The sequence below is a fragment of the Heterodontus francisci genome, chromosome 2 (genome assembly GCF_036365525.1).
Source record: "Heterodontus francisci isolate sHetFra1 chromosome 2, sHetFra1.hap1, whole genome shotgun sequence".
Classification (NCBI taxonomy): Eukaryota; Metazoa; Chordata; class Chondrichthyes; order Heterodontiformes; family Heterodontidae; genus Heterodontus; species Heterodontus francisci.
Window position 1 is genome coordinate 171888863 of NC_090372.1, and position 26101 is coordinate 171914963.

The following is a 26101-nucleotide window of genomic DNA, read 5'->3' on the forward strand; positions in this document are numbered from 1 at the left end:
TTTTAACTTCCCCTATATTGACTAGGACTCACTTAGTGCTAGGGGCTTGGATGGGGCAGAATTTGTGAGGAGCATCCAGGAGAGCTTCTTGAAACAATATGTAGATAGTCCAACTAGGGAACGGGCCGTACTGGACCTGGTATTGGGGAATGAGCCTGGCCAAATGGTCGAAGTCTCAGTCGGGGAGCATTTTGGGAACAGTGACCATAATTCCATAAGTTTTAAGGTACTTGTGGGTAAGGATAAGAGTAGTCCTCGGGTGAAGGTGCTAAATTGGGGGAAGGCTAATCATAACAATATTAGGCAGGAACTGAAGAATTTAGATTGGGGGCGGCTGTTTGAGGGTGAATCAACATCTGACATTTGAGAGTCTTTCAAACATCAGTTGATTAGAATCCAGGACCGGCATGTTCCTGTGAGGAAGAAGGATAAGTTTGGCAAGTTTCGGGAACCTTGGATAATGAGGGATTTTGTTAGCCTAGTCAAAAAGGAAAAGGAAGCATTTGTAAGGGCTGGAAGGCTGGGAACAGACGAAGCCCTTGAGGAATATAAAGACAGTAGGAAGGAGCAAGTAGTCAGGAGGGCTAAAAGGGGTCATGAAAAATCATTTGGCAAACAGGATTAAGGAGAATCCCAAGGCTTTTTATACGTATATAAAGAGCAAGAGGGTAACCAAGGAAAGGGTTGGCCCACTCAAGGACATAGGAGGGAATCTATGTGTGGAGCCAGAGGAAATGGGCGAGGTACTAAATGAGTAGTTTGCATCAGTATTTACCACAGGGAAGAACTTGGTGGATGATGAGTCTAGGGAAGGGAGTGTAGATAGTCTCAGTCATCTCATTATCAAAAGGGAGGAGGTGTTGGGTGTCTTGCAAAGCACTAAGGTAGATCAGTCCCCAGGGCCTGATGGGATCTATCCCAGAATACTGAGGGAGGCAAGGGAAGAAATTGCTTGGGCCTTGACAGAAATCTTTGTATCCTCATTGGCTGCAGGTGAGGTCCCAGAGGACTGGAGAATAGCCAATGTTGTTCCTTTGTGTAAGAAGGGTAGCAAGGATAATCCAGGAAATTATAGGCCGGTGAGCCTTACGTCAGTGGTAGGGAAATTATTAGAGAGGATTCTTCGGGACAGGATTTACTCCCATTTGGAAACAAGTGGACTTATTAGCGAGAGGCAGCATGGTTTTGTGAAGGGGAAGTCGTGTCTCACTAACTTGCTTGAGTTTTTTGAGGAAGTGATGAAGATGATTGATGAAGGAAGGGCATTGGATGTTGTCTATATGGACTTTAGTAAAGCCTTTGACAAGGTCCCTCATGGTAGACTGGTACCAAAGGTGAAATCACACGGGATCAGAGGTGAGCTGGCAAGATGGATACAGAACTGGCTCGGTCATAGAAGACAGAGGGTAGCAGTGGAAGGGTGCTTTTCTGAATGGAGGGCTGTTATTAGTGGTGTTCCGCAGGGATCAGTCCTGCGACCTTTGCTGTTTGTATATATAAATGATTTGGAGGAAAGTGTAGCTGGTCTGATTAGTCAGTTTGCAGACGACACAAAGATTGGTGGAGTTGCGGATAGTGATGAGGATTGTCAGAGAATATAGCAGGATATGGATCGGTTGGAGACTTGGGCGGAGAAATGGCAGATGGAATTTAATCCGGACAAATGTGAGGTAATGCATTTTGGAAGATCTAATACAGGTGTGAAGTAAACAGTAAATGGCAGAACCCTCAGGAGTATTGACAGGCAGAGGGATCTGGGCGTACAGGTCCACAGGTCACTGAAAGTGGCAACGCAGGTGGATAAGGTAGTCAAGAAGGCATACGGCATGCTTGCCTTCATCGGTCGGGGCATAGAGTATAAAAATTGGCAAGTCATGCTGCAGCTGTACAGAACCTTAGTTAGGCCACACTTAGAATATTGTGTGCACTTCTGTTCGCCACACTACCAGAAGGACATGGAGGCTTTAGAGAGGGTGCACAAGAGGTTTACCAGGATGTTGCCTGGTCTGGAGGGCATTAGCTGAGGAGAAGTTAGATAAACTCGGATTGTTTTCACTGGAACGACGGAGGTGGAGGGGCGACATGATAGAGGTTTACAAAGTTATGAGTGGCATGGACAGAGTGGATAGTCAGAAGCTTTTTCCCAGGATGGAAGAGTCAGTTACTAGGGCACATCGGTTTAAGGTGCGAGGGGCAAAGTTTAGAGGGAATGTGCGAGGCAAGTTCTTTACACAGAGGGTGGTGAGTGCCTGGAACTTGCTGCTGGGGGAAGTGGTGGAAGCAGGTACGATGGCGACATTTAAGAGGCATCTTGACAAATATATGAATAGGATGGGAATAGAGGGATACGGTCCCCAGAAGGTTTTAGTTTAGACAGGCATCAAGATCGGCGCAGGCTTGGAGGGCCAAATGGCCTGTTCCTGTGCTGTACTGTTCTTTGTTACTCCATCTCACATGCTGGCTGAGTCGGGCACTGTGCATGTTTTGGATGCTCTTTCCCTTTTGTGCTTTCCTCCGTTCTGGTGTGTTATAGATTGTAGATGGAGTTAATCTTTAGTATTTTAATTATGAATAGTCTTCAGAATAAAGTGAATGCATACAATGAAAGGTTAGTTCGCAGTTGAAATTAAGAACCTTAACCTTGTGTGCAACATAATGTGCTATAAATTGCAGTGCGAATCAATAACCAACTGATGCTATGGTCTTCTGAGTACAGAAATTAGCTTTGCTGTCTGTTGTAGGAAATGCTAACTATCCTTTGAAATATTTGCTGAAATAATTCAATGTCAACCCTTGGTGAGATCTTCATCAATGGGCATTAGGAGGCAAGTAATGACTACAATAATTCTTAATTAATGACTATTACCTTTTGAATTGTGGTATAACTGCATTGGCAACACAATTAAAGCTGGATTACAATTTTGAAAGTGATTCAATTCTTTTTAAACTGGCTGCCTTTGAGTTTTGGTGCTGATTTGTTCTTTGATCAGTCCAGAACTATTCCTTGCAGTGGAATCCAAGGGAGAGTGAAGTTATATGTATAGTGTTGAACTGAAGTACAGAAACTACAAATGTGGAGTTGAGCAGCTGTATTGAAAAATGTCACTGCACTACATAGAGTTAAATAGGAATGAAATAACGTGTTCAGCATCTTTGGTATCCTCAGAATATCCCAAAGAACTTTACAGTCAATGATTTGAATTTCAAGTACAGTTGCTATTGTTTTGTGGAAAAAAAACCCTGTGCTCGTTGATTTACTTTGGCTCCTGGTCCAGCAACGCATCGATTTTTAAAAATTCTCATCCTTGTGTTCAAGTTCATCCATGGCCTTGCCCTTCCCTATCTGTAGCCTACCCAAACTATGCAACCTTCCGATATTACTGCACTCTTCTAATTCTGGCCTCTTGCATATCCTTGATTTTATTCCACCATTGGTGGCCATGCCTTCAACTGCCTAAGCTCTGGAATGACCTCCCTAAACCTCTCTACCTTCCTCTTCTCCTTGAAGCTAAGCTGTTCCAGCACAGTTGCAACATTGGCATCTACCTGACAATGTGGAAAATTGCCCAGGTATGTCCTGTGCACAAAAAGCAGGACAAATCCAATCTGGCCAATTATCGCTCCATCGGCCTACTCCCAATCATCAGCAAAGTGATGGAATGTATCTTTGACAATGCTATAAGCAGCATTTATTCAGCAATAACCTGCTTATTGGTGCTCAATTTGGGTCCCATCAGAGGAAATTAGCTCCAGACCTCATTACAACCTTGGTCCAAACATGAGCATAAGAGCTGAATTTCAGAGGCGAGGTGAGAGTGACTACCCTTGACATCAAGGCATCAAGTGTGGCAAAATTGAAGTCAATAGGAATCGGGCGGGGGGAAAACTCTCCACTGGTTGGGTCATGCCTAGCACAAATGAAGATGGTTATGTTTGTTGGAGGGCAATCATCTCTGCCCCAGGACATCGGCGAGGAGTTCCCCAGGGTACTGTCCTAGGCCCAACTACCTTCAGCTGACTCATCAATGACCTGCCCTCCAACATAAGATCCAAAGTGGGGATGTTTGCTCATTATTACACAGTATTAAGTACCATTCGCAAGAGCAGGTCAGAGGCTGACAGTTCTGTGGTGAGTAACTCACCTCCTGGCTCCCCAAAGCCTATCTGCCATCTACAAGGCACAAGTCAGTAGTGTGATGGAATAATCTCCACTTGCCTGGATGAGTGCAGCTCCAACAACTCTCAAGAAGCTCGACACCATCCGAGACAAAGCAGCCCACTTGATTGGCACCCTATCTACCACCTTAAATATTCATTCCCTCCACCACTGACGCACAGTGACAATAGTGAGTACCATCTACGAGACGCACTGCAGCCACTCGGCAAGGCTTCTTCAACAGCACCTTCCAAACCTGTGACCTCTTCCACCTCGAAGAGCAAGGGCAACAGAAACATGGAAACACCACCACGTGCAAGTACTTCTCCAAGTCGCTCTCCATCCCGACTTGGAACTATATCATCGCTCCTTCACTGTTGCTGGGTCAAAATCCTGGAACTCCCTCCCTACACCACATGGACTGCAGTGGTTCAAGAGAGCAGCTTACCTTCACCTTCAGCTCAATTCAGGATGGGCAATATATGCTGGCATTGCCAGTGACGCTCACATCCCATGAATGAATATTTTTAAAAAAGAGGCTCCTTAAAACCTATCTCTGACCAAGCTTTTGTCAACTGTCCTATTATCTATTTGTGACTTGGTCAAATTTTATTTGATAATTGCACCTGTAAAGCTCTTTGGGACAGTTTACTATGTGAAAGGTGTTGTATAAATACAAGTTATCAAATTGACAGAACATTTATCTTGTAGTTAGTTGTCTTGTACAGCCACCCTCCACTAAAAAAAACATGTAGCAATATGTATGTAATTAGGTTTTGGGGAAGAGAGTATTATATCAATGTCTTTGGGCCGTGGGTTCAGATTGGGATTTGATGCCTTATTTATAGTGACAAATGGTAATCAGATTCATGTCAAAATCTATCATCTGTTTGCATGTAAAGCTGTTTGAACTACGAGCTCAGAATGAATACTGGAATAAACCAGATCCATACTGCACTAGACATTATATTAGTGATTCAGTTGCATTACTAGTATAAACAGGTAGTTTTACATCATAAACAAGCCAACAGGTTTTTCTTCTTTTCCTCATCTTCCTCCATTCTGCGTTATGCCTCTTCATATATTGTCAGCTAACTCTGTCTCATTGTGGAACACCCACAACAACCTTTTTAATAAAATGGGTCAACCTGAGACATTGCTTGTGGGAGGCAATAGTTGGAGTCGGACTTAGCTGACAGAATAATGGAAGTGCAGAGGGCTCACAGGCATTGAAAGGCTGAGACCAGATGCATGTGCACAGCCTAGAAGTATTAACATGTACATGCCAGGGAAAGGGCAGAAGTGAACACCCATGCACCTGACCGATGACAGGTTCCAGGGGGTAAAACAGGTTGAATGGTTTCCAGCAAAAAATAGACAATTTTGTGGACAAATTGAAAAATGTTATCAAGAATAAAATAGCTCTAAGTTGTACCTTTCTTATGACTTATAGAGTCAGCTAGCTGAAGGATTCAGCTAGTTTTTGTTTTGCTTGCTGCCTTTTGAATGATAGCTTTGTTCGCATTATTAGGGATTTGATTATGTTGACCTGGAATTTGCTGCAAAATTGAAATTTATGACAAACACCAGGTTATGCTTCCCAATCCTCCGGTGCAGAATTCACTGCACAATTTGTGGGAACAATAATTAGAATCTTCTTCTTCTTCTTTGGCCTCCTTATCTCGAGTGACAATGGGTAAGCGCCTGGAGGTGGTCAGTAGTTTGTGGAGCAGCGCCTGGAGTGGCTATAAAGGCCAATTCTAGAGTGACAGACTCTTCCACAAGTGCTGCAGATAAAATTGGTTGTCGGGGCTGTTACACAGTTGGCTCTCCCCTTGCGCTTCTGTCTTTTTTCCTGCCAACTGCTAAGTCTCTTCGACTTGCCACGCTTTAGCCCCGCCTTTATGGTTGCCCGCCAGCTCTGGCGATCGCTGGCAACTGACTCCCACGACTTGTGATCAATGTCACAGGACTTCATGTTGCGTTTGCAGACGTCTTTAAAGCGGAGCCAAGGATGGCTGGTGGGTCTGGTACCAGTGACGAGCTTGCTGTACAATGTGTCTTTGGGGATCCTGCCATCTTCCATGCGGCTCACATGGCCAAGCCATCTCAGGCGCCGCTGGCTTAGTAGGGTGTATATGCTGGGGATGTTGGCCGCCTCGAGGACTTCTGTGTTGGAGATACGGTCCTGCCACCTGATGCCAAGTATTCTCCGGAGGCAGCGAAGATGGAATGAATTGAGACGTCGCTCTTGGCTGACATACGTTGTCCAGGCCTCGCTGCCATAGAGCAAGGTACTGAGGACACAGGCTTGATTCACTTGGACATTTGTGTTTTGTGTCAGTGCGCCATTTTCCCTCACTCTCTTGGCCAGTCTGGACATAAGCAGTGGAAGCCTTTCCCATGCGCTTCTTTAATTCTGCATCGAGAGACAGGTTACTGGTGATAGTTGAGCCTAGGTAGGTGAACTCTTGAACCACTTCCAGAGTGTGATCGCAGATATTGATAGATGGGGCATTTCTGACGTCCTGTCCCATGATGTTCATTTTCTTGAGGCTGATGGTTATGCCGAATTCATTGCAGGCAGCCGCAAACCTGTCGATGAGTCTCTGCAGACACTCTTCAGTGTGAGATGTTAATGCAGCATCGTCAGCAAAGAGGAGTTCCCTGATCAGGACTTTTCGTACTTTGGTCTTCGCTTTTAGGTGGGCAAGGTTGAACAACCTGCCATCTGATCTTGAGTGGAGGAAAATTCCTTCTTCAGAGGACTTGAATGCATGTGAGAGCAGCAGGGAGAAGAAAATCCCAAAATGTGTGGGTGCGAGAACACAGCCCTGTTTCACGCCACTCAGGATTGGAAAGGGGTCTGATGAGGCGTCGCTATGCTGAATTGTGCCTTTCATATTGTCATGGAATGAGATGATACTTAGTAGCTTTGGTGGGCATCCAATCTTTTCTAGTAGTTTGAAGAGACCACTTCTGCTGACGTGGTCAAAGGCTTTGGTGAGATCAATGAAAGCAACATAGAGGGGCATCTGTTGTTCACGGCATTTCTCCTGTAGCTGGCGAAGGGAGAACAGCATGTCAATGGTGGATCTCTCTGCTTGAAAGCCACACTGTGCCTCAGGGTAGACAAGCTCAGCCAGCTTCTGGAGCCTGTTTAAAGCGACACGAGCAAAGACTTTACCCACTATGCTGAGCAGGGAGATTCCACGGTAGTTGTTGCAGTCACCGCGGTCACCCTTGTTCTTATAGAGGGTGATGATATTGGCATCGCGCAAGTCCTGTGGTACTGCTCCCTCATTCCAGCACAGACAAAGCAGTTCGTGTAGAGCTGAAAGTATAGCAGGCTTGGCAATCTTGATGATTTCAGGGGTAATGCTGTCCTTCCCAGGGGCTTTTCCGCTGGCTAGAGAATCAATGGCATCACTGAGTTCCGATTTTGTTGGCTGCACGTCAAGCTCATCCATTACTGGCAGAGACAGGGTTGCATTGAGGGTGGTCTCAGTGACAACATTTTCCCTGGAGTACAGTTCTTGGTAGTGTTCCACCCAGCTGTCCATTTGTTTGCGTTGGTCAGTGATTGTGTCCCCTGATTTAGATTTGAGTGGGGCAATCTTCTTGACGGTTGGCCCAAAAGCTCTCTTAATGCCATCATACATTCCTCTGATATTTCCTGTGTCAGAGGCCAGCTGGATATGACTGCATAGGTGTTGCCAGTAGTCATTTGCGCAGCGCCTGGCTGTTCTTTGTGCAGCGCTTCTGGCAGCTTTAAGTGCTACGGATGTTAACTCGCTGGGGGCTTTCTTGTAGTTCAGCAGTGCAATGCGCTTAGCGGCTATGACAGGTTCCAGCTCTTCAATGTGAGATTGAAATCAGTCTGCATTCCGCTTCACACAATTGCCATAGGTGGTCATTGCTGAGTCATAGATGGTGTATCTGATGTGGGCCCACTTGGTCCCTGCATCCCCTGTGGGAACAATAATTAGAATACACCTGAGTCAACATAGCAGTGAATCTGGAGCAGTATGATTAATGAGTAGTTAAAAATTCATTTCAATTTTTAATTTTCTATGGAAATTTTAATCTTGTGGTAAAATGAAACACTCTGGGATTGCATTGTGAACTATAATTTAGGATTAGAGATTTTTTTCTGATATATTGTTTGTCTTCAAAATAGAGCTGGTTGAAACCATTTTAAAAGTTGTAGTTCATTTCTGCTGACTGTAACTGGGGCCAAATTGTTATTAAAATCGTTAAGGAATTCATGAAAACGCAAGCGCCCGATTCTCTTAAATTGCTGCCTCTAGTCAATATTTGTTGAATCTGGCAGCAAATTATTAAAAGATATAAACAGACAACTATTGAATAAATATCGCCACAAAAATAAGCATTTCTATAACTCACTATCACAAGGCTTATTGCTAGGAGCTGTGGATTTGAAAAAGAATGCTGTACTTTACATCATTGATGTCAAAAAGGGATTTCAGAAACAGTGCAGAGAACAGACACCCCAAAAGGCAATATATATTTCAAGGATTACCTTTGGTTTTTAATGACACTATTTAGCAAAGTGAGAAATAAGTATTAATATTTGCATTACATTAATGGTTTAAAATGTGGGCTCTGCTTTGATCAGTCTGATCAAGAAAATTTAGAATTCCAGTAGCAAGTGTATTTATAATGCCCAGAAGTGACGTTGCCTTTTTTAAACATGTTCCTCTTATGATTCTTGTACATTCACCATACCATCACCATTCTGCAATGGCCTAAGTGGCAGTAGTGATCTCAGTGGGGTTCATTAAGCAATCTCAATCTCCCCATTGATTTTAATGGAAGTGATGTGGAGCTAGATGCTCTATAGTTTTGTTGAGGGAAAGGGCGGAGTGATGCAGAGCTATTAGGGAATTCTGACGTGGAGTAATAGCCTGTCTCTCGTGTCGTAATTTCCTGGAAATAGTAATACTATGCGCCTTAGCTGCACTTTTCAGTGAATTCCTACCCTTAGTGTTCTGATGGCTACTTTTTGCTCAGTGTTGCTTTTTATTTGCTACTTTTAATACCCTTACAATTGGGTATTTGGTACCTGAATGGATAAGTAGTTATTTGAATCAGTCATGGCACTTTTTTGTCCCTTGGAGTTATAATGCCCTGAGATTTAATGCCTCTGGGTCATATTTTCAAGCATGATATCTTTTGAAAGTCTTTTAATTGCATAGGTTAAGTTTTAAAAATTTGCCATGGGCAAGTAAGATGTCTATGCCCAGACTGTATATGCAAGTTTTTCATTTTTCAAAAAACATCTCCCAAGTAGGCAGTTTCACTGCTATACCCATTCACATAAATGACTAGTGAACCTTCCTGGTTCAAGGGATTTTGCATTGACTTCCTGGAAGCTTCCAGGTCAAACTAAAGTGGCAGCGATCAGTGAAACCCCTCTGGGAAGTTTTGTACTTAAAATACTCCCCTAGCAGTTCCTTCATCTTTACCTATTCATCAGATTAACAGACAAGATGCACAGTGACTCATGTAACCATTTGTGGTTAATAATGAAAGGTTAACTAATTAAAGATAAACCAAGGGAAATAATTTTAATTAATTATTAATAGATTATAATGCTCCATTGAAAAGTATATTTAGCAATGGGAAAAGTACTTGTATTTGCATACAGAAGTGTCAAATGTCATGAAGCAAATCTCATCAAAAGCTATCCTATTGATTAAGACTAACAAAAATACTCATGAATCGGACATAATGACAACCACAAGATCTGTGCTGATCTGAAACTTGTTTTGCATGACTTTTGAAACACACTAAGTCTTAAGTACTGAGCTTTTGTTTTAAAAAAATTGGAGCAGCATGCTGAAACATGGGGGCTAGCAAACTTTAGAGGAATCCTTGTTTAGGTGTTTTAAAAGAACTGTTTTATCACTGTTTCTTTGAAAACTGAGTAAAAATTATTTCCTATCTGTTGTAGCTAAACCTTATTAACAAATAGGTGAAGTATTGGTGTACTTGTGTGAGACATAAGCATTTGATTTCTATTTGGAGCTGTGCAAAGTTGATAAAAATAAAACTCTGGACCTTGGAAAAAACAGCTTTTCTCCCCAGGTTAGTTCCTTGGTTGTGTATACATACCCAAGATTGGGCTCCTCTCCCATCAGCACACCCGTAACAACTGAGATTCATCTGTCAATTTGACAGGAAACTCCATCAGTTGAATGGAATAGAATTACAGGTGTCAACTTTAATTACTTGTGCTGACATGACGATTGAAAAGTAGTCTGACTGTAGCAATTGTTCCATCGGTTCTCACCAGTGAAATGGCCACGTGGCTTCTGACTTAATTGAGTCTGTCTATGCCATCTCTGTGGAATAAAGTTTGAGTCAAAATAAGATTCAGCTATGAGGGTGCTCGTTAGAACTGGCTTCTGGGGGCAGCAAAGCAATTCAGGGGTATTTGGCAGGAAGAGAAAATTGAACCTGAATTATTTTCTGTTGACAGCTCGAGAACCAGGAGACACTCAAAGTGATGTTCAAGAAAGCAGAGTCTGAAATTAATGGCAGAGTTATTGAAGCAATGAAGCGAACAGAGGATCCGCTGCAGCGACAGCGTACATTGGTGGAAGAAGAGAGACAGAAGTACTTGGTCGATGAAGAGAAAATAGTCCAGCAACTATGGTATGTCATATGTCAACTGTTGGTCATTTATGATTAAAATTTTTTAGGATGCTATTAGTTCTTTAAACCTATTACTTTACTCGTGCATTAGTTTTTCTTTCGTTGTCCTGTATTGTCTTGGTATTTTTTGTCTCTTGCTTTAGATTGCAAATTCACACCGTTGTTGAAATTCATTACTGCACTCATTTTCTTTGAAGAAATATGTTAACTGTAGTGATGAAACAGAGTGGAGTGACATCCATTCATGCTTCAGTGGGTGACTGCACTGAACAGTGTGGAAGTCAAGCCATGCAAAGCAAGAATGTTCCTGTTCAATACCTGGTCTGTGCCTAGTTAGCTGATTTGATGTGGGGCAGTAGTATGGGTGCCTTGGTTGATCTTACTGTCCTGGACTAAGGTGAAGAACATCAGGCTCTTGCTCCAGTGATTACTGCTAAAGTGTGTTTGTGGATTTCAGATGGGAATAGCATTGGGTTTGGCTTTGATACCTTCTGTAGTTGAATAGCCGAATGTGATGTTTGGTCATTTGCGTAAGCTACCAGAAAGCTGCCAGTACACGTGGAGCCCTATCCAAGTATGAATCAGGAAAGAAAAGGTGAAAACTTGGGGGGAAGGGGCCTGGGAAAAGGCTGAAACTTGCCTACAACAAAATAACATTTATAGGGCAGGGTTTATATCAAAACAATAGACAGAATGAATTACCCTTTTCTGATTGTCACCTTTCAAGCATCTATGCCCTTGCTTCGTCTACTACAAGCCCTGTGAAGTGTTTTTGCAGGAACTAACCTCAACAACACAACTCTGGTTCTAACTGAAAATAATGTAATTTGATATTTTTCCAGCACTGCTTGGTTTTAATGAGAAAACTAAATGTCAATCAGTATGCATTTGTGCTTCATTTGTGTCAAGAAATAAGACACAAATTTGTCCATTGTGTTACAGAGACTTCAATCTTTCTTGCATCTGCTGTTTGTAGCAAGAAAAAGCAACAAAATTTATTGCAGTGATATAGTCTTAAAACAATATAATCTGGCCTGTTGTCTATAGGTATAATCTTGGTGTTTTGTTGATCCAGTCAGTTGGTACCAAAGTCTGGCACAATTTTGCTTGAGTGAGGTATCTCTGAACATGATCCATTAGTTAGAAATAAAAAAAAGAAAATGTTGGAAATATTCAGCAGGCCTGGTAGCATCTGTGGAGAGTGAAATAGAGTTATTGTTACAGGTCTGTGACCTTTCATCAGAGCTGAGAAAAGTTAGAAATATAATAGCTTTTGAGCAAGTGAAAGGGGGCAGAGTGGGATGAAGAACAAAAGGGAAGGTCTGTGATAGGGTGGAGGGTAAGAAAGATTAAAAGACAGTAGTTTTCATGGCACAAAGCCAAAGGAAATGGTATTGGGACAAGTAAAGAAACAAAAAATGTGTCTAGCTGAGGCGTGAATTGCAGGATAATGCAAAGTAAAAGGGGTTAAGAAAGAAACAAGAAAAAACCAAACCAGCCAAAAAACAGCAAAAAGGCGGCAGAGGTTATGATTTAAAATGGTTGAACTCAATGTTGATGTCAGAAGGCTGTAATGTTCCCAGTTGAAAGATGAGATGCAGTTCTTCGAGCTTGTATTGAGCATCATTGGAATACTGTAGCAGGTCAAAGACAGAAAGCTGAGAGTGGGAGCAAGGTAGAGAATTGAAATGGCAAACAACAGGAAAGGGAGGGGTGTTGGGGGTAACTGAGGAGTGGACCAGGATGCCGTCAAGGGTACGGTTCCTGTAGAATGCTGAGAGGGGAGGGGGAAGATGTGTTTGGTGTTGGCATTATGCTGGAGGTGGCAGAGAATGATCCATTGAATACAGAGACTGTTGGTGTGAAAGGTGAGGACAGGTTGTGGTTCTGGGAGGGAGGGGAAGGGATGAGAGCAGGAGTGTGTGAAACAGAACAGTTAATTAGATTTGTTCATGCACATTTAGGTTGTAATTTTTCTTTGCTCACAAAGCTGCTGTAAGTGTGAGCTGATAATGGCATAAAAATAACATGAAATTGAGGCCACCTCTTTATTTTTCTTAATCTTCTAGGTGTATCTCAAGGCTGTTTAAAAAAAATTGTAATGCCTGTTTCAAAGAAGAAAATATGCAGTTTTATTAACTTTTAGTTTTAGTGTATTTGACAAACCAATTGTGGCAGTGGAGTTGATTTTCACAAATCTGAATTGTCCTCCATTTCACAGGACAAATACATCTCTTACCTATTCATCTAACTGGCAGTTTTTCTAACTGAAGTGTATAAATAGATGAACATTTTGATGTAGATGATGGGCTTGAGTGAAGACAGCTTTGTCGAGCTCCAAACCATGATGAACCCTGATCTATTCATTGTATTTAAAGCCTCTCCATGTTTGGCAAATCTTTGATTTTACTGAATGACAAACTAAGGTATTGTCTGAAAGTTTGTTTTGCATGAAGATAATTAAATGAATCAATCTAAATGTGAGCCTTTTTTCGGATCAGTGGACAGAATCAGCTGGTCAGCATCATGTGACTTTGTGGATCATGGCATGCAAAGAAGTTTTACTTCCAAGATCAGTTTTCCAATAGTTTATCAAAATGCAAACATTGTTTAGCATTTGTATAGCCCTAAACCTTTCTATCCCCTGTTCAGATTATCTTAATGTTAATTTTGTTTGATCGATTATGGGATTTCCTGTGGGTAATCCACTTGCCTGTTGGGTCGCATATAATGTCCTTTTATTTTGTTGGAGGCTTAAAAGGCCACTGCCTCTGTTCAGTCATGCTCAAAACATGTATATTGGTACTTTTGAGGTTTGAACTAAACTGAAGCACTTGTGTCTCTCTCATTTCCTGATCACATACCGATTTCATTACTATCATCAGTCTACCACTCTCAAAAAGAAACCACATTTTTAGTATGAATTGAATTTGCCAGTCTCTTCACAGTGTGCTGACCAAGCTACTATAGTGGAGCTGACCAGATGTGAAAGTATGCACAAGTCCTGCCCTCACAAAACAATGCACATTAGTGGTTAGATGTTACGTAAAAGCTGAGGCTTAGATTGTTGTAAAGCAGCAGAAGGGAATCATCACTCTGGTTACCAGATAGGAAGCAATTTTATGTTGGAAGTTCATCATATATGCCACAGATATTAAGTTTCTTTTAAATAAAATAACAATACTGGAAACACTCTGGTTAAGCGGCATCTTTGGGAGAGTTAATGTTTCAAATCGATGACACAGTGGCCTCACAGCTCCAGGGACCCGGGTTCAATTCTGGGTACTGCCTGTGCGGAGTTTGCAAGTTCTCCCTGAAATATTGGAGCATAATAGTTTCTGTGCAACTACAGAGTTTACCTTTGTTCATAACTTACTTTATTTCATTGGCCGGAATTTTACACCACACCCCCACCTCCAAAGAACGGGAAGGTGGTGTGGTGGGGGAGGGGGCATAAAATGGAGCAGGAGACTTAGTGGTGGGGGGGCTTTCCTAACCCGCTCCTGCCTCCGCCGCCACTTTAAACAGGGCGGCGGTGGCGAAAAACGGCCCACCCGCCCCAGACCAATCAAGGCCCTTAAGTGGGCACTTAATGGTCACTTAAGGACCTTGGCCTGCCACCACGGGGATTTTACCCATGGCTGGTCAGGCGGCCCAGGCCCGAGAGAAGCCACCTGACAAAAGCAGGCGGCTTTCTGAAGGCCTTGGGGGGGGTGGGTGGGGGGGCGGAGGAGAGCGCCTCATGATCAGGCAACCTGTGCCCAACGGAGGGCAGCCCTAGCTGACCCAACACGCCCCCTCCCCCGTCCCCCCAATCACCCTTGCCTTGATGGGACCTGACCGATCACATCTGGCGAGGCACCAAAAACTTACGGTAACTGTCATTCCAGAACTCCCTGACATCTTTCCAATGGCTGAGTTGCAGTCCCAGCAGTGGCCACCGCTCCCGGTGGTGCTGCTGGGACTAAGAGCTGCTGGCCTGCTGATTGGCCGGCAGGACTTCTTGCCTCAATGAGGTGTAAGTCCCACCTCAGAGCAATTAAAGGCCTGTGGACTGCAAAATGCGGTCCGGATCCCCAGGCCAGGTGGAGGCAGGTGCGCCACTGATTTTTCAGTTGGTGGACAGCTCCCATCCACCGATGGAAAAATTCTGGCCATTGTGTTCCAATGTCATTTAATTGTCACTGTTAATTGTATTTAATGGTATACAGGTGGGGGCATTAACTGGGAATTCTCTTGTGCTCCAAAAGTTAGGAACAGACAAACTAACAAACAGACAAAGAGCTGTACTCAAGAGGTGAGGTGAGAGTGACTGCCTTTGACAAAAAGGCAGCATTTGACCGAGTATGACATCAAGGTGCCCTAGAAAAACAGGAGTCGATGGGAATCAGGTTGGAACCATACCTAGCGCATAGGAAGATGGTTGTAGTTGTTGGAAATCAATCATCTCCGCTCCAGGACGTCACTGCAGGGTAGTATCCTTGGGCCAACCATCTTCAGCTGCTTCATCATAAGGTCAGAAGTGGGGATGTTAGCTGATTGCACAATGTTCAACATTCATGATTCCTCGGATACTGAAGCAGTCCATGTAGAAATGCAGACTTGGGCTGATAAGTGGCAAAGGAACATTCGCACCACACAAGTGCCAGGCAATGACCATCTCCAACAAGAGAGAATCTAACCATCTCCCCTTGACATTCATCGGCATTAATGTCGCTGAATCCCCCACTATCAATAACCTGGGGGTTACCATTGACCAGAAATTGAACTGGAGTAGCCATATAAATTCCATGGCTACAAGAGAAGGTCAGAGGCTAGGAATCCTGCGGCGAGTAACTCATCTCCTGACTCCCCAAAGCCTGTCCACCATCTACACAGCACAAATCGGGAGTGTGATGGAATACTGTCCACTTGCCTGGATGGGTGCAGCTCCAACAACACTCAAGAAACTCGACACCATCCAGGACAAAGCAGCCCGCTTGATTGGCACCCCATCTACAAACATTCACTCCCTCCACCAATGACGCGCAGTGGCAGCAGTGTGTACCATCTACACGATGCACTGCAGCAATGCACCAAGGCTACTCAGGCAGCATCTTCCAAACCCGCGACCTCTGCCAACTAGAAGGACAAGGGCAGCAGATGCGTGGGCACACCACCACTTGCAAGTTCCCCCTCCAAGCCACACACCATCCTGACTTGGAACTATATTGCCGTTCCTTCACTGTCGCTGGATCAATATCCTGGAACTCCCTTCCTAATAGGACTGTGGGTGTACCTACCCCACATGGGCTGCAGTGGTTCAAGAAGGCAGCTCACCACCACCTTCTCATGGGCAATTCGGGATGGGCAATAAATGCTGGCCTGGCCAGTGACGCCCACATCCCACGAAACGATTAAAAAAAAGATTATGATGGGACTTGACAGGGTAGACACTGAGAGGTTGTTTCCCTTGGCTGTGGAATCTAGAACATGGAGGCACAGTCTCAGGATAAGGGGCTAATCATTTAGGACTGAGATGAGAAATTTCTTCACTCAAAGGTTTGTGAATATTTGGAATTCTCAACCCCAGAAGGTTGTGAATCCTCTGTTGATATTTAAGGCTGCGATAAACAGATTTGTGGTCTATCAGGGAATTGAGGGATATGGGTAGCGGGTGGGAAAGTGAAGTTGAAGCCAAGGATTGGCCATGATCGTATTGAATGGTGAAGCAGGCTCAAGGGGCCATATGATCTACCGAGCCTATTTTGTTCTTATAATAGATGTTATGGTGGATTCTTCCACAGATGGGAAAGTAATCTTGAATATGTGGCTAAAAAGCTGAAAAGATTTTTGTGGGAGTGCAGGTCAATCGACATAAATGCCGCATTTCTGCAGGACGATACTTTTTAGAGAGAAGTGTTTCTGAAACCACCAAAAGAGGCAGCAGATGAAACGAAACAAAAGCATCTATGGCCAGAATGATGCCTCCAGGATGTATTTTTTGGTGAGATCTGTTTAGCTGAAAATAGGTTGTGTTCAACTAAAAGCAGATCCTACAATATTTTATTGTCATCAGAAAGAATAACTTTCAGACTCTTCATGATGCATGTTGTTGATTTCTTATGGGGTGGTACAGCAGAATTTGAGAAATGTATTAATAAGATTCGAGTAAAATTTAAAATTAGGAGTCAGGCTTGTGGGCTTTCAAATATATTGATCTATTTATAAAGCAAAGTAGGTCTGGAATAGCTTTAAATCAACATCTTACTGCAATCCCAGTTAATTGTACTAGGTCATCACAGAAAGATGTTCTATCTAAAGAAGAGACCGAGCAATTGCGAAGCTTGATTGGCCAGTCGAACTGGTTGTGCACTTGGACTTGACCAGATGTTGGCATTGAATGCAGAGCACTACAATGAAGCACCCTAAAATAGAGAATGTTTTAAGGGCAAATAAAACATGAAGAAAGTTAAGTCTGAATAAATACGTCCTTAATTTCCCATCCCTTGGGGACCCAAAGAACATGAAGCTAGTCATTTTTCGTGATGCTTCACATGCTAATCTTTCTAATGGGTATTCTAGTGCAGCTGGTTTCATAATATTTCTGATGGGTTAGAATGGAAGATGTTGTCCTTTAGCTTGGAAAGCTAAGAAAATAAACACAGGCTCTTGTAATTTGTTCTGAAATTTTGGTTGTACATGTAAGCCCTAATTGTTACTTCAAGAGGGAGAAGGGAATCTGTTTCAAAAGCAAAATACTGCAGGTGCTGGAAGTCTGAAATAAAAACAGAAAATGCTGGCAATACTCAGGTCTGGCAGCATCTGTGGAGAGAGAAATAGAGTTAACGTGAAATGTCTGTGACTTTTCATCAGAATTGTATTAAGTTACATTTAATTGTATGCAGATGATGGGCATTAACTGGGGATTCATTTGTGCTCCTATAAATAGGAACAGACTGAAACTGTGGTTGTTGGGTTAAAAGGGGCATGTTTGTAATATGTACCTCTAAATAAATGCTTAAGAAAGATTGGTTTCAGTTCGATCCTTCATAGCCTGGCTTTTGGGATTATTAACAGTGACCATGAAGCTTGAAAATAATTAGGTTGAGTTATCCTTTAACCTGTTAATGTACTGTAACCTGCCTTTATAATGACGTTGCTAGTTATAAATTTCGTTTTTTTATATTTTTATGCTGATTGGAGCAAGAGATCTCTGTGCAAAGCAATGGAACACTTAACTATTTTGGGCACTCAATCTCCACTTTTGACCAGGGGCAGGCATGAGGTGTGTGGGTATTTACATGAGGGCAGTATAACAAAATGCTCAGCTACTACACTGACTGCTGCCTAAAGCTGGCTGGAATGATATGATGCCCAGTGAGCAGGAAATCATGTGGTAGCGGGTCACTGATAGAGACCCGAGGAGACTGTCCCTGACCAGGAAAATGGAGAGGGGCAGGGCCGAAAGTAATTGTGCTTATGGGAAGGGGAGCAGGGGACAGGGAAAGCACAAGGATTCTTCTCCTCCTGGCCCGCAATGGAAAAATAACAATTGCAATTAACTTGGGCCTCTTCTAGCCCTCGATCCAGCCTGTGGCACCTTTACTGGTAGCTTTGAGACAGCATTACAAAGCTGTGAGACTCAGATACCTGTGAATGTGTGTATTTAAGATAATTTATTAAGTACATGCCACCATGAACAATAGCACAGTAAGCAAGGAGTCGCAGAGTTACCCCCACAATGAGGACATCTGAATGGATTCTGGAGGCACTGCCCTGAAAACCAGTACATGCATGTGGGGGATGTACTGAATCCCCTAACCTAGATTTATAATTTGGGTCTAAGCCAATCAGTGCATGTGCCTATGCCATACCCTTCTGAATTTCTCAGTTCTTCTGGATCTTGATGTCTGCAATCTTATGGCCTACCCAGCTCTGCTGGATCCATGTCACCCTGCAATAATGAAAAAACGATTAGATGTTACAAAGAGGGCATGCCAGGATCTCACTGGATGGATGAATTAAAATGGGCTGACTGGCATTTTTCATCTGTAATTATCTTGTGATTTTGTATATTGTAAAAGGTTTATTCATGGTCTTTAATCAGTTCACTTATTCTGTATTTTAACAGTTTATGAATTGCCCTTGGAATCTTCTAATCTAAGCGGCATTCCGAATGCAATTATTTTCTATACAAGACTGACTCACTTCAATCATACCTTTCCCAGCAAATTGCATAGTCTGGATGGGTTGCTTCCCAAGTAAGCAACTGTGCTTTCTGAGCATAAAATGTTGCTAATCTTGGCAAACTCTAATGTTTTAGTCATTATGTCGAAAACTTTTTATAGAACAACAGGAATATTTTCTGTCATAACATTTTTATGTACACGTTAAGACCAGGGAGTAGAATTTGGAACAAAAACAAGAAATGCTGGAATCACTCAGCAGGTCTGGCAGCATCTGTGGAGAGAGAAACAGAGTTAACGTTTCAGGTCTTTGATCTTTCATCAGAACTGGACTGGGGCTATTTTCAGGCTCAGAATCAGTGCTGCGCAGACAGCACAAAAACCAACTGCGAGGCTTCAGGCCAACCTGAAATTGGTCCTTTGAACCTCATTTCAATAATTTGGGTGAGCTGCCAGCACCATTTGCAGCACAAGAATTTTGAGCCACTGGGCTTGCCAGCAGTAGATCTCGGGTAAGTACCAGGAAGGGGGAAAGAACATTAGTTGGCTGCAGTGAGGAGCATTCTGGAGCTGGGAGGGGCACACCTGGTCATCTTGGCTCCACCTGATTTAAAAAAAAAACCTTTTTAAAACTCACCTTTTTGGTGGTAAACACCTTCAAGAAGGAGTTAGATATATTAATGCTAAAGGGATCAAAGGATATGGGGAGAAAGCGGGAACAGGGTACTGAATTAGACGATCAGCCATGATCTGTTTTGAATGGCGGAGCAGGCTGGAAGGGCCGAATGGCCTACTCCTATTTTTTGTTAGTGTTTCAGGCTGCATCCCTGGTGTAAACCTGAGCGGAGCAGAGTTCCAGTTGGTCCAGGTTTTACAGGTGTGGATGCGGTCTACGAGTAGCAGCTTTATTTCGCTAAGGGTACCTAAAATGGACATGAGGCCCCTCATTTGTATAGAAAAGGGGTTTAATGACTGTTTCTGGTGGCTGTGCCAGATGCATGAAAATTGCCGAGAGCAACGTGACTTTGGATGTATTTCAGGTATTCCTGGGGGGCAGAGCCCTGCGAAATTGATCATTTTTTGTCCCAGTTTATTATTTGACCGGAAAAGGGTTGCAACAATAACCAATTTCTACCCCACTGGTTCTTGGTTTGAAGAATCCATGTTACTGGGATTTCTGTAACTGTCTGATTTAAATAAACAGTGTAGGTTGTGTCAGCCGTAGCTCAGTTGGTAGTGGACTCGCCTCTGAATCACAAGGTTCCAGGTTTAAGTCTCACTTCAGGGGTTGAGCACAGAAATCAAGGCTGACACTGTCAAAGGGGCGACCTTTTGGATGGGGCCCCATCTGCCTGCTCAGATGGATGCAAAAGATCCCATGGCACTATTTCAAATAAGTGCAGGGAAGCTATTTCTGGTGTCCTGGCCAATATTTATCCTTCAATCAACATCACAAAACAGATTATCACATTGCTGTATGTGGGAGCTTGCTGTGTGCACATTGGCTGCCATGTTTCCTACATTACAGCAGTGACTCCACTTCAAAAATACCTCATCGCCTGTAAAGCGCTTTAAATCGTCCGGTGGTCATGAAAAGCGTTATATAAATGCCAGTCTTTTTTATATTTGTCACTTTTTTGGGCAGTGTTTAATGTCCATGGAGTCAAAAATGTCAATTTGCTCTTAGCCATTTTGAAATTGGAGACATGGAGTAGATTGTTCTGGCTTCTCTCTCGCATGTGGCCAATGTTTTATTTGCTTATGCAAAACTATTTATGCAAAAATGTTCGTGCATCTAGTTTGGGAAATCATCGTGTGTGCCAAAATAAGCTCATGATCAGTGGCTGCCAGGAATATGAGGGCTTAGTTCAGCGACTTGTTTCCATGTCAGCACGAGTGTGTGAGATTTCTTTGTTGTCTTGCCTTGATATTTCACTCATTCATGCTTTTTTTCAGAATTTACTTTCTGAATCCCCAAATTCTTATACAGCAGAGTCCATTTAAACCTATAAAATCTCATTTGCAATTCTTCAAAATTTTCATTTATTTATTCTGTCAGTTGGAATAATTACAAATGATTAATGATAGCCCTCCTGTATCACTCTCTCTGCTCTCAAAATTCTGGTTTCTAAGTAGCACTGAGGACAGCTTTAGTAACAGCCTTGTAATAGCCTCTGTTTATAGCTTTAATTGCACAAAGCTGCTGCGTGGGCAAACCATTTGGTGCTCTCTCTGCTTGTTGTGTATCTAAAGCGGCCAAGCACATGAAATAATGAATGATAAATATTTGAGCTTAAAGTGTTGTTCCTATTGTTCCTATGCCTTTCAAAACTACTTTGCTTTAACTGATACAATTAATACAAAGCTATCAAAGTGCAAATGAGATACTTTTTACTCTTGCTCATGGTCGCCCCTTACAGTCGTCGTCTTTTTCTTCTTTTTTCTTCCCTTGGGAGCAAGAATGACTTTCTTCCACTCCAGGGTTGTGGGTCCTTAGGTGACTGAATTGTTCAAACCTGATACTCCAGGTCCCGAAGATTCATTTTGAAAGGGTGGAAGATACCTGTGTGTGGGTTCTTTTAACGTGGGGTGGCCCTTGCACAGTGACTCCCATACAGGCCAAACGAAGCACGGTCTTTGTCCAATGGCAGGGATCCCTACCACTGGATAGTGACCAGGAGACAGCACTCCAGCTGATTTTTTTTTTCTCAGTTGCGAATGAGAGATGGAGTGATTGCGGGGGGGGGGTGGGGGGGGGGGAAGGGGAGATGACGCCAGTTGTTCTGCCCTCACTGCTGCCTTAGCTGAGATTAGTAGACTCAGCACAAACTAGCAATCACATCTGGCATCATCGTAGCAGTAAAGCTGACTGAACAATCAAGAGTGTCTGTGCTGTGCTTTCCTGTATAAAATCACTTTTTAAAGTGAATTATGGAATCCCTTCCATATAAAAAAAAAATTGAAGTATAAATTCAATGTAGGCCGAGGACAGAAATACTTTTCAACATAACCTGCGCCCCCCTCCCCAACCCCACTGTAGTTAACTAAAATAACAGGTGTGTACATAGTGAAGCAAATTGTAACCGCAGCAGTTCCTAACAGCAGAATTTTAATTAAGTTCGACTGACATGAAAGCTGGAGGCAGATTTAAATAAAGAACAACCATGCTTACAAACAGAACATTACTTTTCCAGAAGAAATCAATATTGTCTAAATGTAACAGGAAAATGTGCAGCGTGTGGTGCTTTGTTAAAACTGACAAAGTAAATGGAATGACCGCTGGAGTGAAATAAACTTCTCGGAAGAAACCTGTTATCGTTCCACCATTAAGAAGTACCAATTTGAATAGTAGTAAATATTACAGAATTGAGCTTGACAGAAGAGCTCGCAGTTGGTGTAAACAAAGTATGCTTCCAGCAATAGTGATACTGAGCAGTGCTCAGTTAATAAGTGTGAAAAATGTCCCTGAGGTTGAAAAGCTCACTCCATCTAATTATTGCATCAATTTAACAGGCATATCACCCAGTTGAAAATGGTTAAAGTTGATTTCTACAGGTCGAGTGGGTCTGCTCCATTATCTTGCCTATTGCTAATTTGTTAAATTGTAGCACTTTTGAGTTCAGATCTGTTTCTGATCATGTGCTGCCCTCTAGCGTTATATGAAAAAAAATCATCTTTTTTGACAAGACTTCCCTTTCTCCTCTTGAACTTTCTTCCCTCCTCTCCTCAAGGTGCTAACTCTGGTTCAGTTTAACTGACATCAGAACTCCTCCAGTACCATGTCCATGTGGTCAGTTGAGATGAGCTACCTGGTAACATCCGACTTCTATGACTTTAGTGCTGCAACTTTACGCGAACAGCAAAATACTGCAAATGCTGAAAATCGAAAACAAAAACAAAAATTGCTGGCAACACCAATAAGGCCAGGTTGTGTCTGTGGGGCTGTGGGGATAACCGACAAGTTGACGTTTCGAACGTGGACCCTTGAAGTTTTATGTTAGATTCAGAATAAGTGCACCACGATTTCTGCCACTCCCTTCAAACTATTGATTTGCTGCACACAAAGGGAAGATTCTTCAGATGAGGTACAAGTAGAACAATGATGAAGTATTATTGTCAAATTGTTGCTAAATTTGTTGATGACACAAAAATAGGTAGGAAAGTAAGTTGTGAAGAGGACATGAGGCTACAAAGGGATATAGAAAGGCTGTGAGTGGGCAAAAATCTGGCAAATGGAATAACAGGTGTGGAAAAATGTGAAATTGTCAGTTTTGACAGAAGGAATAAAAAAGAAACATATTATCTGAATGGTGAGAGGATGCAGAGGGATCTGGGTGTCCTACTGCATGAAACGCAAAAGGTTAGTATGCAGGTTCAGCACATAATTAAAAAAGCTAATGGAATGTTATTGTTTATGGTGAGGGGAATTGAATACAAAAGTGGGGAGGTTATGCTTCTGTTATACAGGGCATTGGTGAGACCACATCTGGAGTACTTTGTACAGTATTGGTCTCCTTATTTAAGGAAGGATGTAAATGCGTTGGAAGCAGTTCAGAGAAGGTTTACTAGACTAATACAATACCTGAACTGGGCAGGTTGTCTTATGAGGAAAGATTGGACAGGCTAGATTTGTATCCGCTGGAATTTAAAAGAGTAAGAGCCGACTTGATTGAAATATATAAGATCCTGAGGCGTCTTGACAGGGTGGATGTGGAAAAGATGTTTCCCGTTGTGGGAGAATCTAGAACTTGGGGTCGCTATTTAAAAATAAGGGGTCACCCATTTAAGACAGAGATGAGGAGAAATTTTTTTCTCTGAGGATCTTGAGTCTTTGGGACTCTCTTCCTCAAAAAGCAGTGGAAGCAGAGCCTTTGAATATTTTTAAGGCAGAGGTAGATAGATTCTTGATAAGCAAGGGGGTGAAAGGTTATCGGGGGTAGGTGGAAATGTGGAGTCGAGGTTCCAAACAGATCAGCCATGATCTTATTGAATGGCGGAGCAGGCTTGAGGGAGTGAGTGGCCTACTCCTGCTCCTAATTCGTATGTTCGTATCTCAAAATTTGAAATGGTGTAGCAAATGAGTGCTAATCCTAATTTATCATGTATTATCTACAGCGGGTTAGAGAAATCCATAGACGTTCTGAATAAGGATGCGTCTTCAGCCCAGCAAATGATCACTTTGAAAGATGTGGAGGAGGGCGCAGTTGCCCTGCGTCAGGTGGGAGAATCTCTGGCAGGTCTGAAAGGTAAGGTTATGACTTTTAATTAAATTTGTCAGTAACAGAAACTGGTTTGATAAGTGATACCTGCTCACTACACCATTCTTTGACCTGCATTAGCTCTTGGTCTGCCAATATCTGTAACTTAAAATGATTCTCCTGGTGTTTCAATTCCTTCATGATCTCCCCGCGCTTGATCTCTGTAACCTCCTGCAGCCCTACAACCTCCCATATACTCTGTTCCTCTGCTTACACCCTTTTTTGGGTCACCACTTCCCTTCACACCACCATTGGTAATTGTACCTTCAGTGTCCCAGCCTTCATGCTCTGGAATTCCTTTTCTATTCCCCCCTCCTTCATTAAGACTTCCCTTGAGATACACCTCTGACCCTTTGGCTGCCCTTTGTAGTGCCTCCATGAAATGCCTTGGGATATTTATCTATGTCAAAGGCACTGTATAAATGCAAATTGTCAATGTTGTCATTCTCCAAATTACTTGGATTTTTAAATAGGGAAACATCAGTTGATTTTCTTACAACTTCCTCTGATGTGTGTGGTTGCCACCTAATTTTTCACACACTTTACATTGGAAGAAAAGTCAGTCAAGAATTGTGGAATGTTTTGAATCTTCAAATGGTACTTTTCTTTGTCCCTTGGTTATGTAAACAATACCATTCCAAAAGTGAGTGGGTAAATAGCTTGCACATTGGGCTAATGGCATCATGCTCTATCACAGAAAGCTGAGTGATCTCATTTTATGATATAGTACTTATGGCACAGAAATAGGCCATTTTGCCCAAAGGGTCTATGCAGAGTAGTTGGGTAGAGGCAGACCTTAAAGTTGAGAAGGCAGAAAAACTGCTGCAAGTGAGTAGTATGCATTTGACTTTATCCTTAGTTCAGACAGGGGTATAAAAATTTAGAGTTGCCTAAGTTTCTTCTGTGCACAAAGTTTGAAATGTTTTGGTTTGTGTCTTTTTACCAGCCGAGTTCCCCACTTTGCAGAATAAGATGCGGGCGGTACTCCGTGTGGAGGTAGAAGCAGTGAAGTTCTTGAAGGAAGAGCCTCACAAGTTGGAGAGTCTACTAAAGAGAGTCAAAAGTATGACTGAGGTGCTCACAGGTTTAAGAAGGTAACTTCCATCAAAACAAAATCTTTGTAATTATTGGATAAGCACTTGGTGATCATATAGAAGTTTTGCTGTTTCGCAACATGTATTTTTCTTTTGTTTGAAAAATATCATTAATCAAACTGAGGCTGTCTTAGTCATGTTCATCGTGAAGATTTAGCTAATAAAGGGAATGTGTATTCTGAAGACATCTGTACATTCTATGAAAAAGGATGTCTCCAAACATGAGATTCTTTAATACTTTAAAACATTTGAAAATCCATTTAGTCCTTGACCCCAGAACCCCTGCCACGCCCCCCACCCGCCATTTCCCCCCACCACCCCCCCCCCCCCCCCCCCCCCCCCCCACCCCTCACAGTCACCAAATTGAGCTTCTGAGAATTCCTTCGAATCTACCACTGTTTGTGGATATGAAAAGTGATATTCATCACCTTCAAAGTTCCTATCCTGTTCATGCTCAGGAGTGTGGTTTTGGTGATATAGTGTGTGTTATGTAGCTTTTGAACCCGGCTATGGAATTCTTTTGGTGAATCTTCAAAGTAACTCTTTAGGACATCTGGCAAACTTTGCAGACTTCTGTCTGTGTCTGTTTCCACTGTTGTGTTGGAAACAGTACACATTCTTTCCATCAGGAAGTGGGAGGATAATACTCACCTGACACTTTGGAATGCGTAATTTAATCCAGTTATTATCAGGCAGGCTACAGAGGTCAGGCAAGGCACAGTGATAACACTGTTGATTTCATAG

At 42.6% G+C, this 26101-nt stretch overlaps 1 protein-coding gene across 12 annotated transcripts in view; it reads left to right on the plus strand.

Annotated features, from left to right (window-relative positions):
• si:ch211-285f17.1 (sickle tail protein) overlaps positions 1-26101 on the plus strand; it is an 815052-nt gene that overhangs the window by 685782 nt on the left and 103169 nt on the right. For all 12 annotated transcript variants that reach the window (XM_068013806.1, XM_068013809.1, XM_068013831.1 and 9 more), the window contains 3 exons: positions 10662-10837; positions 24121-24251; positions 25210-25357. In XM_068013806.1, the coding sequence (XP_067869907.1) occupies positions 10662-10837; positions 24121-24251; positions 25210-25357 (455 nt within the window). The remainder of the gene's footprint in view (positions 1-10661; positions 10838-24120; positions 24252-25209; positions 25358-26101) is intronic.